This window comes from Tympanuchus pallidicinctus, unplaced genomic scaffold, assembly GCF_026119805.1.
Source record: "Tympanuchus pallidicinctus isolate F22 unplaced genomic scaffold, pur_lepc_1.0 scaffold12, whole genome shotgun sequence".
NCBI lineage: Eukaryota > Metazoa > Chordata > Aves > Galliformes > Phasianidae > Tympanuchus > Tympanuchus pallidicinctus.
The window spans coordinates 2,354,708-2,373,172 of record NW_026294637.1 but is presented as its reverse complement, the minus strand read 5'-3'; the positions used below and the strand labels follow the sequence as shown (position 1 = coordinate 2,373,172).

The 18,465-nt window shown below is 50.6% G+C and overlaps 1 protein-coding gene across 2 annotated transcripts in view; it reads right to left on the bottom strand.

Annotated features, from left to right (window-relative positions):
• Positions 1-18,245, bottom strand: part of IGDCC4 (immunoglobulin superfamily DCC subclass member 4) — a 79,231-nt gene extending 60,986 nt beyond the window's left edge. The window contains exon 1 of one of the 2 annotated variants that reach the window (XM_052671721.1): positions 18,043-18,245. In XM_052671721.1, coding sequence (XP_052527681.1) covers positions 18,043-18,139 — 97 coding nt within the window. In that variant the 5' untranslated portion in view covers positions 18,140-18,245. The remainder of the gene's footprint in view (positions 1-18,042) is intronic. The other variant, XM_052671722.1, reaches the window with a different exon arrangement.
• Between the last annotated feature and the right edge of the window lie 220 nt (positions 18,246-18,465).

Sequence of the window (18,465 nt, the reverse complement as noted above, 5' to 3'; positions counted from 1 at the left end):
ATTTGCATGATTTCCTGGACAACATTTTAAACACTTGCGGCGTTTTTTTACCGACGTTCGGAGGAAATCCATTCACGTTGCTTTTGTTGAAGGCAGAAGTTCCTGTTTTTATTTCATGCACACGTTTGATCTGTAAACATCACAGGAGAGTCCTAAAGGATCTCCTGTTACAATGTTATCTATTTCTGCACTTGAACTATTTAAGTCAAGCGTATTTTTAGGTCATACTTTCATCTTTCAATGCTTGAGAAAGCTAAAAACATGCAGCACGATACGATCTGCAGCAATGCCTCTTGAGAACATCAACTAGAAAGTACTATTATCAAACAGAGGACACGGAGCTCTTTCACCTATGGGCTACAATTAAACTCAAGTAGGTTCTGTGCCATTTTCCTCAGTTAGCAATTTTACATAATCCACAAGATAAATGAAAACACACTGGATGGAACAGCATCCAGAGAACGCATCATCCCTCAGTTCTTCAGCCCCCTCCAGAGTAGCACGGTGCTCAGTTTCAAACCCTGGGTGAGGAAACGAAGGCACAGAGGAGCGACACAACACGGGGATGTGCTGCAACCAATGCAAGCAGCCCCAAGCAGCAGGAGGGGACGCAGCTCAGCAGCGATATCCATCCACACACACGGGATGCTGCAGCCCAGAGTGCAGCCAGCTCTCCTGAGCGTTTCCACTGCTTGCACCGAGCTCAGAAAATTAAAATGATATTTTACGGTTAATGGTTGGAACAGGACCTGTGAAGTCCTCCTCACAGCCCCATTTACAACACAAACGCCAATGACAGAGCAGCAGATGGTCAGAAACACTCCCCCAGAATATTCAGGCGATTCTACTTGAATCCATGCCCAAATCATTTAACCTTAATGGATTCTTTCATTAACAACCAAAGAAAGGGAATCTGGTTGCCAGGACATTAAAATCACTTTTTCAATTATACCGTTATAAAATCGAACAAATTAGCTGTAATTCTTAGCTGAAGCCTAAATGAAAGCACGACTTTATGAAAGAAATGAAAATTGATTTGGATTAGTGGCATCGAGGGCTTTTTAAAAATTAACAAGATTCTTGTGACTTCATAGCATGGATGGATTAGCTGGAGGCTTTGCTGCCCTGTGTTTGGTACCTGCCAAGGCACCGCAGCTGGCCCCGCTGCATTTGTTACAGCAGGTTCTAATTAGGCCAAAGGAAGAGGATGCAAAGATTGAAGCTGAAACCCAAGGTGTGGGGAAGCTGGGTGGTGCCCAAATTCACCTGTCAGACCTGGCCCAGCTGGGTCTTGGCAAAAGGTATCAAATCAGAACCTCTTAGCTGCAGCAGAATATGGACAGCCGGCTGTATTTCTTTGTTTGGGGGGGGTCTCACTCCAGGATCAAGGCAAAAGTGCATTGGATGCTTCACAGAACATGAAAAGCAAGCCCAAGATATTGCTGCAAAGAGCACACAACCTTAATGCTGACTATTTATAACCCCCCTCCCTCCAAAAAAGAACACCCAAAACCACAAAACAACAGGTAAGGGTAACCATGGAAGCACCAGAAAGTCATAAAAAAGGATAAAGGAGCCGTACCACTGGGCACCAGATACAAGGGAAGTACAACACAGAGCAGTGGGATCACACTACGAAGGAAGGAAGATGATCTTTGTTTTGTATATTACAACTTTAATGAGAGACATTTGCTGATCTGACAAACCCAGGAAACCTAAGGGATGTTCTAGAGAGCCGCTCTGCTGCAGGGGAGGTGAAGACAGAAAACAAACCTTCAGGATTTTATACGTGCACTGGACCAAGTGTTGAGGACTTATTTTTTTAACTAGAGAGGAAGGCAGCACTGCTGGAAACAATTCTGAGCAAAAAAGATTGAGAAAGATGGGATGTTCCAGCACACACTGAGCCCCACACATCTCCAGGACGAAGCAGTGCTGGGAGCACCTGGCAGAGCTGTTCCCTCTGTAAGGTAAATGCAGCAGAACATTTCAAAACCGTTTTCATGAAATCTTGCAACACAAAGCACTTTCAACGATCCCCTTTACGAGTCAGCATTTCACATTTAGTTATTTTCACTCTTTATTGCAACACTGCGGTTGACAATTTGCATCAGTAAAAGCTGGCCTGAAAAGTTAATCTTTGGACAATTCTGAATGTTGTTTCTTTGCCATAACCACACTGGTTTATCACCCTGCATCGGGCTTCCTGATATGCCACAGGGTATGTTCCAACAAGTACAGAGCTCTTCCCTCTGAGCCAAGCTCTGTAATGCAGCCCACAGGGCTCCACATGCTTGTTTGCAGTTCTTGTATTTAAGAAAACATAAATACACATTTAATGCAGAACCTATCAAGCTCCATGTGTCTGAGAAATCTCTAGTGATCTGAAAAACAGAGGACCCCGTGATTTTCTGATACAGCAGACAGGTTCTGGCATAGAAGAGCAGCAACTATATAGCCAAAGACAGTGTCTGCCAGCAAGAGTTCATGTCTTGCCTGGGTTTGCTGCTCGAAAAGCAGAGCGGTTTAAGAAAGGACAGCCTCAGATGAGACTGTCACTGCCAGTGACCTCTCTGCAAAGCAAAGCAGAATGGCCTCTCCAAACTGATGCTTTAGGCTGAAGGTGACTTAAGCAACATTGCTTTCCTTTTACACTGCTGCAATGGAACAGGAGAGTGCACTCATCAAATTACTGTGCTTCTGCTGAATGGCAGCAAATGCCAGGGTAGGGAACAGTAATTTCCAGCTAAAAGCACTGGACCTTCCTGACCCAGCCAGCCAGCACAGATGAGCACGCTCGACCTTACCTGGGAAATCTGCCCTCCCAGGCTCACTGCCAACTGGCAGAAGCTGGCACTTCTCACCACACTGCTCACACACCAGTACCTCCCTGTCCACCAGCTGAGATTTAAAAGTGCCTACGGGGCTTCTGCGCATGCATTGATTGTCTAGGAGAAGCAGCTTATTATTATAATTATTAGTAACAATTATACAACTATTATATATGTTAATATATGTCAACAGAATAAGAATATTAACATATTCTCTACAGGGTATTCCACAGAATTAATGAGATCTAGTAATGAGACTAACCTCTCTGACGTCTCACTGATGCTTATTTCTAAGCAAACAACTGAATTCAGCACGCATCTGCTCAGGGAGAGCACTGGGCTGCAGCTAACTCAGTACCTGTAGGTCAAAAGGACACGAATGCTGATGAACAGAGGTTTGTGTCTCACTTGGAACAGTGCTGGAAATGGTAGACATGCATTTGCTTGTTAGCCACGCTATCAAGCTAGTACCCTCTTCCACAGGAATTGGCAGACAGTTCTGAGCAACCCTGTCTCTAACCACACCAGCTGTCTGCTGCAGTGAACGCCAATCAGCCCGAGAGCTCTCTGCCTTTGTCATATTAATTCAAGCGTTTCACACGGCCATCCCTATTTGCAGTCCCACCTCTGCTCCAAGACCCTCAAGCTTGCCATTCCTTGGCACGCTGCAGGATGAAGAAGACTCCAGTGCTGTTACCAGGACACAGCCCTGTGAGCACTTCTAGCAAGGCTTCCCATCCTCTGACACCTTCCCATCACTCTCAGGAGCCAAGGAAAGAGAAACAACTCTCCAATGCACTGAGATCAGCGGCAGCCCTAAGTCCAGAGAAGTGCTCTTGGGACAGCCTCAGGAGTACATTGGGCAACTGCACTGCTGTTTTGCAGCCTGCCTCCTCTGCAAGCTGGGCAGCTCTGGAAGAGCAGACAGCTCACATCGTTTCAGCAGCAGACCCTAAAAGCTCCAACTCTGGTGCAGTAAAACCAGCAGCAAAATTCCTCCAGACTAAGGATGGAGGATTCAGCCCTAGAGAAGTGCAGAACAAAAGCAGAAGCACTTCTGTGCCTCACCCATGAGACACACAGCACATGATGCTGCCTCCCAGAGAACGATTTCAAAGCTGCTCTCCTTGCAGCCCCCATCTCTGGGCCCGCTTTGGCCCGCTTCTGTTCTACACTGGGTATTTGCATGGATACAAAGAGCCCCATCTCTCAGCTGCTCATCTCCACCTGCTGTGTACCCTTCCCCAGCAGAGGACAGACTACACAGAAGGCCTGTTTTTGCATGCAAACAGCCTACAAGGAGCCCTGCAGAGGAACAAAGCGTGTGAGCATCTCACACTGGGAAGAGTTCACTGGGAGATGTGGGGCATCTGCAGGGAAGGTCAGTGTCTGAGATCACGGCCAGCCAGGAAAAGTCCCGGTACCCTCAAACACATGGAAGTGGGCAGGAGATGGTCAGCAAGAGACTCAGCCTCTCCCCAAAATGACAGTGGTTACAGCAGGTTAAGAATCTCTCTGAGGCTCTTGGCCCTCAATCTTCCTGTGATTTTTTTGGCCCTTTTATATACACGTTAGCACTGTCCTGGCAGGTCAGTTCTGTGGACGCCCAGCCAACAGGGAGCCTGCCAGCACCCAGCTCTGGATACCCTCGGAGCGTGAGCCAGACAGCACTGTCAAAGGGCAAAGAATACACTCTGCAAACAAAGCCTCTTTGTTCCTCTAATTTTGTTCCAGTTAAGTCAGTTCAGCTGTTCCATATAACCAGTCAAAAACATTCAGCATTTCCCAAAGTATTTTAAGACTTCAAAGTTGTAAGTTTTGTTTTGACACTTTAAAACTGCAAGAGCTTTTTTTCTTTACAGATTTTTTTTGTATTAAAAAACAAAGCTGTTTAATAAATTAAGCTTTTAAAACAACCACCGCTGCTCTGCTTTTATCATGCCTTCAATTAAAATATTGTTTCTTGAAGACTGATAATGACTTCTGAAGGAAAAAAAAACAACAGAGTGTTACACTGAGAATGTTTTCAATGGATTCCATTTGTTAAAACTTACAATTAAAACCAAACTCCAAGTGGGACAGGCTCAAAACCGGGCACTGTAGGTTGGCTATCTGAACTTAGTACTTTCCAGCCTTAAAGGAATGTATTTACCCCCCAAAAATAAACTCACACCCATAGCCACTGCTGTGATCCTTGCAACAGAAGACCCTCTGAAAGAGCCACATTCACCCTCGAGGTGGGACTGTGACACCAGGGAGGTGGGGAATGGCTGCTGGGGGGACACCAGTAACAACGAGCCCCTGTGAGTCTGCACGGAAGGAGGTGCTTGCAGTTATCGAGGTTCAACAGAAGCAGTAGCAAGGGTGAGCACAAGCAGCTAACAGCTCTCCAGCACTCACCCATGAGGAACATGCAGGAAAAGCACTGCCTAGATGAGTGCCCGGCAGCTCGGCAGATGGGAGCTGATTGGGAGCAGGCTGTTCCAGAACAAACCTTTCTGCATAACCCCGGCAACAGAACTGACCTTTTCATCTACAGAAAGCAGTCAACCACCGCTGAGCTCATGAACGTGGGAGATCTGCCCCTGCAACTTGTTTTGTTAGCAGCAGCGGGGCCAAGGCAGCACTGACGGCGATTGGCTCCTGTCAGGAAAGAGCCGAACAGCTCAGGAACCAGACCTGTGCTGAAACCAAAGCTGCCCCAACTCTCCCTGCGTAACGTGAGTGCTGACGCCGACCCCACAGCAAACCAGAACTTGCGTCTTCAAAAGCAAAGAAAAGAAGGTTATAAAAACTCATTAGCTGCTTGTGCTTACAACAGTGCTCTTCTGCAAAGCTGTAAGCACGGTGGGCTATGGGAAGCAAGCACACCTCTGAGCGCCTCTTACAGGCAGCGCTGGGATGGACTGGGCCAGGCCAGCTTCGCAGTGCCAGCAGCACAGGCACTAATCCCTTCATTTTGAGGCCAAAGCTCCGCTCACACAGTTCACAGTGCAGCCCACAACCAGCTGTGTCAGCACAACCCAGAGAGCAGGATCAAGCAGCCGTGGGGGGGGAGCTTTTAAGCCCGCGATGCTGCCAAATGCTTCATATCACAGCCCTGCCTATTTGCATTTCTGCCTTGGGCCCCATCTGTAGCTTCCCATCCATGTAAAAGCTGTCCCCAGGGAGAAGGGAGGCCACTGTCCATTTGTTCAATGTGTCTCAGGCGCATCCAGTTTCAAATGAACTAGGTGGTAAAACTCCCAGCGCTAATCTCTGCAATGCAATTCTGGAGCTTTTGGCACCTGGGGGCAGAGAAAAATCCGAATCGCAAAGCCTGGTCCAGTAGCTGTGCTCAGACAGTGCCAGCAGTGCCTCCCAGCCCTCTAGCAAGCAGTTCTGCCTCTTACCACCTCCAACACAAGCACTACACTCTTCTCCACTTATTGGGAAACGCTGATTTACACTTCAGTTGAGGTGATCTTGTAAGGTAGGTCTCCAAATGCAGCCTCACTTAAAATCAGTTAGCAGTAAGAACATAAGGAATAAAATAAAACATGGTTACATCCCATGGCAGAAGCCTTAATGGGCTGTATTTTTAGCCCTGGAACAACCTGAAAGCCAGCGCTGACATACTGCAACACCGAAGCTATGTCACTGCAAAGCTGTGTCATTACAAGCCACAGCTCTTCTTGCACAATTTCTTCCACGAGCCCAGATGAGTCGGTGCAAAGTTTGCCAGCACACACACGTGTATGGCAGCCAGAAATGAGCCCAGAATGCCAGTTAAAATTGAGAATCAGGAAAAAGAATCCAAGAAATGCAAGCGACCAGTCCCTTTCAACACACACATCTCAAGAGAGGTCACTGCAGTGACTTGGAGCTGGAAGAGGGCCAAGGCACCACGCAGGCGCCTGTCCAAGGTGGCACCCAGGCTCCACACTGGCTGCAAAAGCACAGGAGCTCAGGCTGAGACCACACGTCCTCCTCCTGGGCCTCCTGGTACCGCAGCGATGAACTGCCCCACACAGAGTGCCACTGAGCTCCGCACCAGCCTCGTGCTGCACCTGAAGCCCTTCCCCCTGCCCCTTAGGGAAATGGCAATGACCTTTCTGATTTAGTACAACAGAACAGCTCTGGCAGGCTGCAGGCTGGGCTGGGAGCAGCTGAACATCTTCCTGTTCCAAAGAATTGCAGATCAAAAACCCGTTCTGGATGAAAAGCTCACGATTCAGACAGCACACAATAAGCAAGGGGTAATGTTGGCCATGCACGGTTTGCAGCGGTTGTAGTGTGGATGGCCTGCAAGCCTGAATCTCCAAAGACTTCAGTGGCTCTCAGCCTGCAGAAATAAACTGTACCGTTCTCTTCTGGAAGCTGCTCACCCCTGCACAACCCTGGAAGAGCTGGAGTGAGAGCACCCACGCAGTCCTTATCTCCCTCATTAGGAGGAAAGAAGTTGCTCAAGGATCTAAAACTGGCTGCTCCTCCGAATGAGTTGCAAAACCATCTCTTGCTATCTGCCAGCAGCCCAAGCCACTCCTACCCACAGGATAATAAAGCCATTAGTACCAGCAATGAGACTGTTACATTGTTGTTTTACGCGGCTATAATTTAACAGTTCCTCACTGTTTACTTAAGGAAATCTCTTGAAAGATCTATAAAATTATACACACTTGATACAGTCTGAAAACATTGGCATACACAGGGATTTCTGTTCTTTAATAAATCCCATTCCTAAACTAGTAAACACCAGCTCATAGGAAACATCTCTTGTTTATTGAAACTAAGTTGCATGAAGATATTTTAAACAAAAAGAAGGTGGGAGGCTGAAAGGAACTGACAGATTATGTTTTCCACTTTCATTTTGCCTTGTGTCTAAACAAACAGTTCCTAACAGCTTTGTTTTCCAAACCAACTTTCTCCCAGCTGCTGCCTGGAGCCTCAGAAAAAGGAAAGCGATGCTCAGACCCTGCAAGAGTTATTTGACTTCATGCACTCGCTTCACTCGCCCTCAGTGTGTGGATACACAAACCATGGGGAGCGCTACCAGGAGGAAGCAGTGGCCTTGCAGAGGCTGGAAGACTTCAGCTACCAAGCAACAGCAGCAGGGCTCAGTCAGGGCCCAGGCCATGCAGGGGACACGGGGGCAACCTGCCCTTTGCTGAGCTCTTGTGCCAGCTTGCTTGCCATGGGACCAACCTATTGCCTCCCACCCCGCCACAATGGTTGGAAGAGGGCTCTGAACCCATACAACATAATTAAGGGCAGCACAGAGACGCTGACCCAAGGAAGATCCAAGAAACTGTGTAAGGGTTGAGCACATCTAATGTTTCTGTGTTTTTCTTTATCTGAAAGATCAAAGATCTTAATCATCAAAGATCTTTCTCATCCCTCCGCCTTCAGCTGCTGATCAAGGATTACATTTCTGCCCTCCTCTCCCTTCTTGCTACACGGTTTAGTGTTATTTAGACTGTACATCTCTCAGAGCTCCTTGCCTACACAAGAGATGTTGACAACGCTGCTAAGGCTTTAGGACAGGAATAGCTGTTGTGTTAATAGAACTTTCACCCCCATTTCATTCAAATATCAGAAAATTCCTCAGATTTGACCACAAATGGAGATATGTCTCCATCAGAACACCAGAGACGCTGTGCAAACAAATGGCTCTCACAGCCCTCGCACACACACCCCTGAAACTTGCCCCATCTAAGCCTCCACCACAGGTTACAGGCTTGTTCTGAATACTCCTAAAAAGAAAGAAGGGAAAATGCCAAAGCCCTCCACGCCTGGGCTGCCACAATTATGCACTGAGAGCTTCCTGCCCGGGCAGCTATCAGCTTTATGGCCACAGATGGGGCTCAGCCCACGTGCTCCTGCAGGGAACCCCTCACAACCAGAGGACACCACTCACGCACCAGCCCTTCCCCGAGGCCCTTCCCTGCCGGCCCAGCACAGCAGCTAACTCCCCCTGACAGCACACGGATTTCACTGCTATCACAGCACAAATAAGGTAATTAGGCTGACATCTTCAAAGCCCTGCCATTGCTTTGGTAATGAGATTCTGCAGTTCACTTGAAAATAAAGCAGGGATATGAAGAATGGGCTTTACCTGCTCCACCAACAGCCTGAGCTCTGACTGCAGAGCCATGAGCCCAACAGTCTGGCTTTGAGGCCACTCATGGTAGCTCAGAAGTCCATGTGCAAATACAAACCTTAGAAAGAAGAGCATTCATACAAAGAAACCAATGGCATGAGACATTTACCAACAAAACATAAGCTACAAGAAGACAAACTCTGATGTTTTCATCAGTGACAGCCCTTTTATCTTGCTGTGTTCCGTGCAAAAAGATGGCACATCACACCTCTACTCTTACCTGAAAAACCACCTGCCAAGAGAAAGGGCAGAGAACTCTTTTGCTGGGGTGATGCTGCTCTGACACACATCCCAAGGCACATTCATTCCTCAAACTGAGCTTAAAGCTTTCATAGCAAAGATGTATTTAGAATTATTAACTCCATGTTTTTTTGAGCATGTTTGCTCAGTGTCTTGACGGGCTGGGGTTCAACCTGGAGTCTGTTCTGGACAGGGTGCACAGGGCTAACAGAGGGCACATAAAACACTCCTATCACAAACTCAGCTCTAGCAGGCACTGAGAAGTGTGCACATTCAGCCCTATTCTCTGCTTCCCCCACACGGCCCACCTGTCCCAGAGCCCCAGGAGCTGCAGCTCTCACGTGCTGCAATTAGAAAGTCATCTACCCCAAAAAGAGAAGTCAGCCTTCTGAAACTCCTGCCAGCTCTCCTGCATTTCCCAGGTAATTGCTCAAATCAGGAATTAATGAGAAATAATGAGCCAGCACACAGGGGAAGAGAAGACAATTCAGAACAGCAACAAGGAAAACTAATGGAAGTATGCTTTAACAGCTCTCTGTAGATGGCTTCCAGCCTGTATCACCCCAAGAGGCTTCATCTCTGCAGGAAGGCACAGGGGCCTCAGCATGTGCACCAGCCACACTGCATGGGAACACAGAGGAACGTGGCAGGGCTCTCCTTCCTTCTGCACAGCAAGCAGAGGGCTCAGTCCTGCAGCTCCACTGCCATCCATGAATGGCCTCTGGGAACTCACAGTCAGTCTGGGCTTCCTGGCCTGGCTGCAGCTGCACTCTGTGACACGGACTCCATTCCCACGTGCAGACCAAGCCTGGCCTTATCTAGCTGCACTCCCCTTCTAGTTATCTCTTAACTAACAAAGGCATGTTATCAGTACAGCTAGACAACAAACCCTATGTGGACAATAGCAGATAAGAGGGAAGGCTTGAGAAGGAGACATAAATTATAAAACGTGAGGTGCTGAACTGTTAAGTCGTTGGAACGTCCACAAAGGGACAACACCATAACCTACCCAAGGACTTGATCACTGCAGGACTTGGCATCCCCTTGGCACAGCTTCTCACATAGATCAGCTCTAAAAGATAATCTTCAACTGTGACTTGGAAAGTCAGTTATGACTGAGAACAACACAAGCCTTTAGAGCTCAGGCACCATTCTAGGAGGGACAGACAGGCTGCTCGTGTCCTTAGCTGCTGTGGTGCACCTGGAGAGGCAGTGAGGAGCCCCTCCTGAGGACTGCTAGAACCAAGGGTCAGACTGGGGGGGGAGAGGGGAGAGACATCCCCTCCTGTTCCAAATTTAAAGTTCCATCTTAACAAGAGGAGGAAACCAAATTTCACAGCCTGTTCCAAAACCCCTCACACTTACTTTGCTATTTACCTCTCCAACATCAACAACACAGTTACCCGCTGTCAGCACAAGCTTCTTTTCAGAGCATGTAAATCTCCACTTTTTCCAAAGCAGCAGCCAGTTGAAGCCTGACAGTTTGAGGACTAAGCACTGAAGGAACTGGCTCCGTTTGCAAGCACATAAGACATGCTTTCAGCTCCAGGTAGAGCACAGTACAATGCCTGGTGACTGCATTCCACTCTGGGGTCCCCCGCATCCACAGCATTCATCTGAGGTGACACTTCTCCCTCCATCCCTGCACCTGTGTTTATTCCACTTACCGTAACTAAGACATACCTTTAGGCAGAGCCCAAATTACCCATTTTTTCCCACAGAGCAGAGAGGTTCTGCCCCTGCACCCCAAACTGCTGGATAAGCTCTATGGATGGAGGTTGCTGTGGACCAAAGAACACAACCTCATTTGCTAGTAAAAACAGATTTATTCCCATTAATCTAAGCGAATCACTGCTCTTTCTCTCCTAATGAGGCCCTGTGTGCCTCAGCACATAGCATCAACAGAGGAGAAAACTCTTCAGAAGCAGGCAACCTTGGGGCACTTTGAATGGCACCTTCTCCTTCTTAAGGAAAATAAGGATGGGGATGGTGCCCCTCCAGAGAGCCTCTCATGTTCAGGCCACTAACAGCCGCGCAAAATCTCTTTGTCTTGATCCAACTTTTACTACTGCTGATCAGGGATTAACATTAATTGTGCCATCCCATATTAGCCGGGGATTATTTGTGAGGCACCAGCCTATAATCACTTGTGTTTTCCAGCACAGACCTTACGCACATGGCTGGGATAGCTAGCAGGATAATCCCAGTCACATTTCTAATGAAATCTACATAAGAACTGCACATCCACACCCTTGTCTTCCCCCTTCCAAAATACCTAATTAGTTCAGCTTAGAGAACGCCATAAAAATTAATACTGTGAAATTTCCAGTCTAACAAGTTTCTGGTGAGAAAAAATATTCCCTACAAGGGCAACATTTTTTTGGTTTTTTAAACTATAAACTTTAAAATATGCAAACAAGTAATTAGCCCACAGGAATTTTAATTTGCACACACTGTTGGGTCCGGCTCCTGGCCCCATGCAGGAGCCACACTGAAGTTTGGCACGCAGCAGGGAACTAATGCCTGCTACCCAAATGCAGCAAGATCTCACCAGTGTTTTCCTGCTTGTGATGCACCATGGCACCAGCGACAGGCTGCCTGCTCACCAAAGCAGCTCTCAGAGCTGATGTCTCTGCACCTTTCCCCCTGCATAGCTCCAACCCAGCTGTGCGGCCGGGCTGAGGCAGCAGGTGTCATCAGGACTCACTGGGGCGGAATCACAAACCAGGCTCTGAAGAGAAGAGGCGCAAAAATCCGCTCTGCTCAGCGAACACCGAGCTGCTGGGAAAAGCCAGGCTGTTCCTTGCACTGCCATCAGCTGCAGGATGGCAAGCGGGTGAGACCCAAGGACCTGCATGAATTCAGCTTAGCGAAGCACGGGTTAACAGGGAACTCGATCAGCACACATACAGGCTTGCACACCAGCACATGCCTTCACAACCACCAATAAAGCACAGCTCACTGCATGCAGCCCGCCTGCAAGTGCATGCTGCTGAACGAGGACACCAAGTAGCTTACCAAGGGCTGTGACAGGCAAGCACCCACTTCTAACAAAACAAAACACAGTGTCAGAAGAGTGGTGCTCTTAAGTAGATGCCCTTGCTTGAGCAGCAGCAGCACACCCTGACTCCCACTGCCTGCAGAAGAGCAAGGCAGCTGGACTTCACTAGCCTTAAAGCTACAGATATGTCCCATGGTATTAGAAAAGAAGTGGAGACTGATGGCTGAGCCTCCTGCCCTTGTGCTCAAGTGTTGCTGAAGCCTTTCACCTCACACTTAACTCCCTCTGCTGCTAAACAGTGAATCCTGGCAGCTGCCATGGGCAGTAAGGAAATGGGAAACGATTCTCTGGCAGCAGCTGGGAGAAACTTCCTACTCTCCCCGCTTTGCACAGAAAGAAAAGCCCACAAGAGCACTTGAGGTACTGCTGCCCGCCAGATTTCCAGCAGCACACTCTCGAGGAAAGCTTGTAGACAGGGAATCTGCTTCTGGAGGTGCTTTTCAGACAGATGACATTTGACTTGAGGAAACTCATCTCCTCCAGGAAAAGTCCTTTGTTTTCAGTGTGGAGAAAGAGAACAATGGAAAAGAAATAAAAGTTGTATTCGCTGTGACCCAGGAAAAACTGAGCTCAAGGGTTTTGATCAATATTTTGATTTCTCTGTCAAAAGCTGCAACCAGCACTGACACAAACAGCTGGATAGAGAGTGTGGGGGGGAGCATGGAGAGGGAGGGGAGGCAGGAAGGGTCAGTTGCACCCCAGCGTCCAGGCACTCCTCTTTCCATCACAACAATTGCCACTAATGGCAGTAATTTACATGGCTAATAGGCAGTGCTATGTTTACAAAATCATTCTTGGGAAGAAGGACCTAAACAATTCTTGCCAAGCCAGCAAAGGCACCGCTGTGGGATCAGACCCTGCATTTCTTTTTTCCTCTTTTCTGTGCACGTTCTGCCAACGTGCTGTGCTACACAGCAGTGCAGCATAGCACTCAGCACACACAGAGCTGTGCCATGCCTCCTCCCACTCCAGGGGCAGGATCAGCCCAACAGCAGCAGCGCTGCCCCAGCCCTGCAGCAGAGGGTTCCAACCCAGCAGGAAATGATGGAGCAGCAAGCCTGTGTGCCCAGATTCCCCCACTCCACCACCGTCACAGCCGCGGGCGAGTGCCGGCATCTCGCACACCAGCCTTATCTCCACGCAGTGACAGGTTCCGTCGCTCCCCAACCCTCTGCGCATCGCCCTGAACATCTGCTGATCCCTGCCCTCCCACCCTCGCCCCGCAGTGAGCTGCACGTCTCCTGAGGAGCTCGCTCAGCGCTTTGCCCAGAGCCAGGCACGCCGACGTGACAGGCAGGGCACGGACACAGCACAGGTGCTCCGGGTCAGCATGATAAACAGGAGGGCTACGTGAGACATCTTGGTAAAGCAGCACCGGTATTTCCAGAAAGGCGAGAGAATGCCGTGTCACGGGACATCTCCGGGAAGGTAACAGCATGACGAGGCACATGTTTCTCACTAAACTCCATCAGCTATTGACAGCCATTCAGGAACTCTCAAGCACGGCCAGCAGAGCAAAGCAGGGCCTGCCCTGTCTCAGCTCCGAGTTACGCCAGCCCGCCTCCCTTCTCAGGAGCAGTCCTTCCTGCTCCATTTCCCGAGGCCTTACACTGAACAAGGTGGGAAGCACCCCAAATCCAAAGGGAAAATGGCACCAAGGTCTAAGTAATAGACAAGAGCAAGGAAGGAAGGCAGAGCAAGGGAGCAATGCAGACCCAACGCAGGTGCAATGCCTTCACTGGTAGACTTTAAATTTCCCATCGATTTGGATGAAGAACAGCCTCTCAGGATGCTCACATTTCATTATACACCTTTAAAACTAACAGCCTGTCCTCAAGAAACCCTCCCAATGGGACATCTTGGGAAAAAAAAAAGAAAAAACCCAAACCAAAGAAACACAGAACAGACCACGCCGTTCCACAGCTCCATTAAATTTAACAGGGCAGTACCCAGCAATTCCATTTACAATGCAGACACAGACTTTTAAATAATTTCAGAAGATTTGATATTAATGTTCCAGTGGAGTAGAGCAATTGCTTATCATAGCAGTCACAGAGTACGTTTATTATCCGCTGACATAATAAACTGCATTGTATTACTCTCTGCTGGACTTCTCACAGAAAGCAGATCCCTATCGCAGCAGCAGGATCCTGAGGATGAAGGGCAGAACGGGATCTGCCTCACACACTCACACCAAAGGCGCCGGTGCCACCAGCAGAGCCCAGGCCAACACTGCGGGCTGTGCCTGGCCTGCAGGTCCTACTGCTGCACAGAAGAGGGAAGGCAGACAGACAGACACAAGGCATGGCCTCGTCAGTCTCTTTCATACAAAACCAGCAGACAAACCCTGCAGACAAGTCCAGTTCTGCTCCAGAAAGCAACGAAATTGCACCAGAGTTGATTTTGGCCCAACGTGTACTTGGCAAATACTGATAAGAAGGATTTACCATATCCCTTCCAGTATTACAGCTGAATATAAAGCAAACATTTGCTTCCTACAGATAACAAAATGACTACGATTGCTCTGGGTCTATAAGGTTAGGGTTTCTTCCTACACCCAGTTCTCTGTCTCCCAGCAAAATCCCCTCTGTGAAACATGAGTCCTCCCACAGGTACCCACTCACCTCACACAGAGATACAGCCAGGGATGGGCTTGGGATGGATTCCAACAACAAATTACAATCAGATTAAATATTAATTCCCATCTTAATTATACAACCATGACTAGGCTTAATGGTTGGGCAGTCATTTAAACAGGAGAGAAGCGTGTAAAGAGTGCAAGCAGCATCTCTTACTCTGCAAATGCCTGAACTCCTGGGATTCCTCCCCAGGAGATCAGCCAGCCTTTGGGAAAGCAGCTGTGAGGGAGAAGAGTTCCAGCCTCCCAGTGAGTGACAAGGCACCAGAAGTCAGCTTGAACCATGAGCCAACCCGGAACACGCAGCACCCTGCCTTCAGGGCACTTACATGCTGACAATTAGACAAGTACTGAGCACTCATTGATGGATTTTATCCTCTCAGCACTTTGGACACACAAGAGAGAAGTGTGCAGCACCATTAGTTGTGTTAGCCCTGAGGATACCAGAGCAGACGAAGCAGCTGGCCTAAGATGACAGTAGGCACTTTAGTACAACATCCCATATGACACCACAGTTTCCAGCACAATTCCCAACTGCAGGTGATCCCAGTGCACTGGGCTGCCAGCATACACAGGGACAACCTCCTCCCTTCGTCCTCAGGGAAATGCAGACTGCCAAACTTTTCCTTGTTGAATTATTGCTTACGCCACTTTGAAGCTCCTCATGCACCATCCGCGATGCTCTCACCCTGCACCGGGCCCCCTGCGGCAGATCAAACTTTGTGCAGCTGTCAGTGGAGAGCCTACTGCAGAAAGTGGGAGAAACATCAGAAAACGAGCTGGTTCTGCCTCACTTTAGACTTCAAGGTAGCGAAAGGAGAGGGCATTAAAAAGAGAACAGAAAGAACTGCCTCTCCATATGGAGCAGCGGAGAAAACAAGAGCACAGTCAAACCCAAGCTGCTTCTCTTTCAGCCTCACATGCCAACAGAGAAACACCAGCGGAAACGCTGCACTCTGCAGCAGCCTCAGCCATCAGGGTTGGAAGCATGACCATCCCAACAGCCACAGCAGGCAGCAGCAGCTCCCAGCAGGAGGAACCTGCCCCAGGAACACACCACAGGCACAACCGCACCAATGTGCGGCCAGCGCTCCGCAGGGCAGGGAGGTCCCAAATAAATGGAAAAATTGGGGACTGAGTGACTCCCCTTCTTCACATGGCTCATTCTGCCTTCTCATATCCCACCCTGCAGGACCCACATGCAGGGGACATCCTGTGAACGCAATCCTGAACAATAGCAATGCAGGCAGCTGCCGGCCCCGCAGGGCTGTGGTGCCAAGAGGAATGCGACAGGAAGGGCAGAGCAAACCAGAGCTCAAAGTTCGGTGATGTCAAAACAGAGAATCTGCTCTGCAGCAGCAGATGGGCTCAAGCACAAATGCAGGTGACACAGCCCCAGATAGATTTCAGCGGATCCTTCTGATGGAAGGCTCAGCCCACTTCCCACTGCCACATCCCTTGCAGAAAGCCCCTTGCTAGAATATACCAAAGAGGGTTTTCTTTCCCTTAAACTCAGTCCCACAGGGAAAACTGCCTCTGAACAGGACAGGCAAAGGGCTTCCAGTGACCCCCATAACGAGCAAGCTGGCACAGCTGCCTCCACGTCCACCCAACAGGGATGGCTCTCCAGCCTGCTTCTCTCCACAGCACTCCATACCCAGCAAGCCCAGAACTTCAGATCAAACCACATAGGCTTCGGGATCAGACGTGTGCTCTCCCAAAAGCATTTCAACCCCCTGCCAAATTAATTTCAGATTGAAACGCGAGAGTGTTTTTCTTTGTGGAATCAAAGCCACCTGTTGGGAAGCACACCCGTGATCCACACGTCTGCAGGGTGGGTGGACGGGCGCACGGCCCATTGTTGGACAACACACACCAACAGCATTTGCTGGCTGCCTAATCGCTGGTAGAAAAGCAGAGAAGGCAGGGCTGCAAACCAGCTCAAAGCTTTTGAAGTTTGCTTGTTGAAGTGTGTTTGGAAACAACGTTCCCCTTCTAACCTCCTCTGCTTTGAATCACTGTGCTCCGCCAGCAGGATGGGTTTTGCTGGAACAGGGGATGGCTCCCAACTGCCCCTCCTCACCTTAACCCGCAGGGAGGCTCAGAGCTGAGGGACACACACACACTGGTGACGATGGAATGATTCCATGGACCGTTATTTACTGCCACCAGAACGCTGCACCCTCACCAAGCGCTGCCCTAACCCACACAGGATTCTATGCAATGCTCCAAAAATAATAAATACAAACACCTTCTCCCCAGAAGGATGTCTTTGAAACCACAAATTAAGAAATTCTGTCGAGTCTGAAAGCATTAAAAGAAAAAAAGAAAAACATCCAGCGCCACAGGGCTGAATTCCCTCTGCCACCTCCTCTCAGAGAGGACACGCACAGGGCTGGGGGCTTTAGGAGCGGTTCCGCACCTCCTCAGTGCTGCGGAAGCTTTCCCAGTGGATGCAGCGGGCGCTGCCACGCACCCCAGGACCGCGCTGCCAACTCCGCCGGCCGACGCGCAGTCCGTGCCCGCGCACGGTGCCCTTCACACAACCACGGCAACGGGGCCGAGACCCGGATCCCTCTGTGAACCGGGCAGGCAGCAGCCCGGGCGGGTCGCACCTCCGCCGCGGGTGCAGAGGCTGCTGCCAGCGCTCGGCCCGCCGCGGACGAACCCCCAACCCAACCCCAACCCCCACTGCCTGGTAACGGCCCCGGAGTTCGGAGAGGGTCTCACCTCAAAAGGTGAGCCCAAAATTGGGCTCCGCAAAGAGACGAGCTTCAGAAAGTGGGAGGGGGACGCGGGAAGGGCTGAGAGCCGCGGGGCCGAAAAGGAGGCTGAGCGAGGGGAGCGGGCGCTGAGGGGAGCGGGCGCTGAGGGGAGCGGGCGCTGAGGGGAGCGGGCGCTGAGGGGAGCGGGCGCTGAGGGGAGCGGGCGCTGAGGGGAGCGGGCGCTGAGGGGAGCGGGCGCTGAGGGGAGCGGGCGCTGAGGGGAGCGGGCGCTGAGGGGAGCGGGCGGACCGCCGCCTCCCGCCCCGCTGAGCGCTGTGGGCAGGTGGCAGCGCGGCCCCACGCGTGACCGCCGCCTCCCACGGGCGCGACCCCTCTCTGCTCCGCTCTCCTCCCTCCTCCTCGCCTACCTTGCACGGTCAGCACGGCGAAGCAGACACAAAGCAGATCCTCCAGCGCCATGTAAGCCCCGCCGGGCGCCGGGAGCTGGGGCCGCCGCGGCCGCATTTACCAGGGGAGCGCGCTCTCCCGCCGCCCCACCGCCATCTTGTGCGAGCGCCCCGGCCCCGCGCTGCCCGCCGGGCCCGCTGCCGCCGGCGGGGGGAGGAGGAGGAGAAGGAGGAGGAGGAGGGGGCGGCCGGGCTGCGCCGCTCGCCGCTCCGCCTTTGTCAGCGAGCTGCCGCCGAGCCGAGCCCCGCACCGCCGCTTTCTCCTCCTCCTCCTCCTCCTCCGCCCGCCCAACAGGTTGCTGGCAGCCGGGGCCGGCCCGCTGCTAAGGGCGGGCGGCAGGTGCGGGGCTGAGGGGAACGGGGCTCAGAACCGCTCGCTGGGCT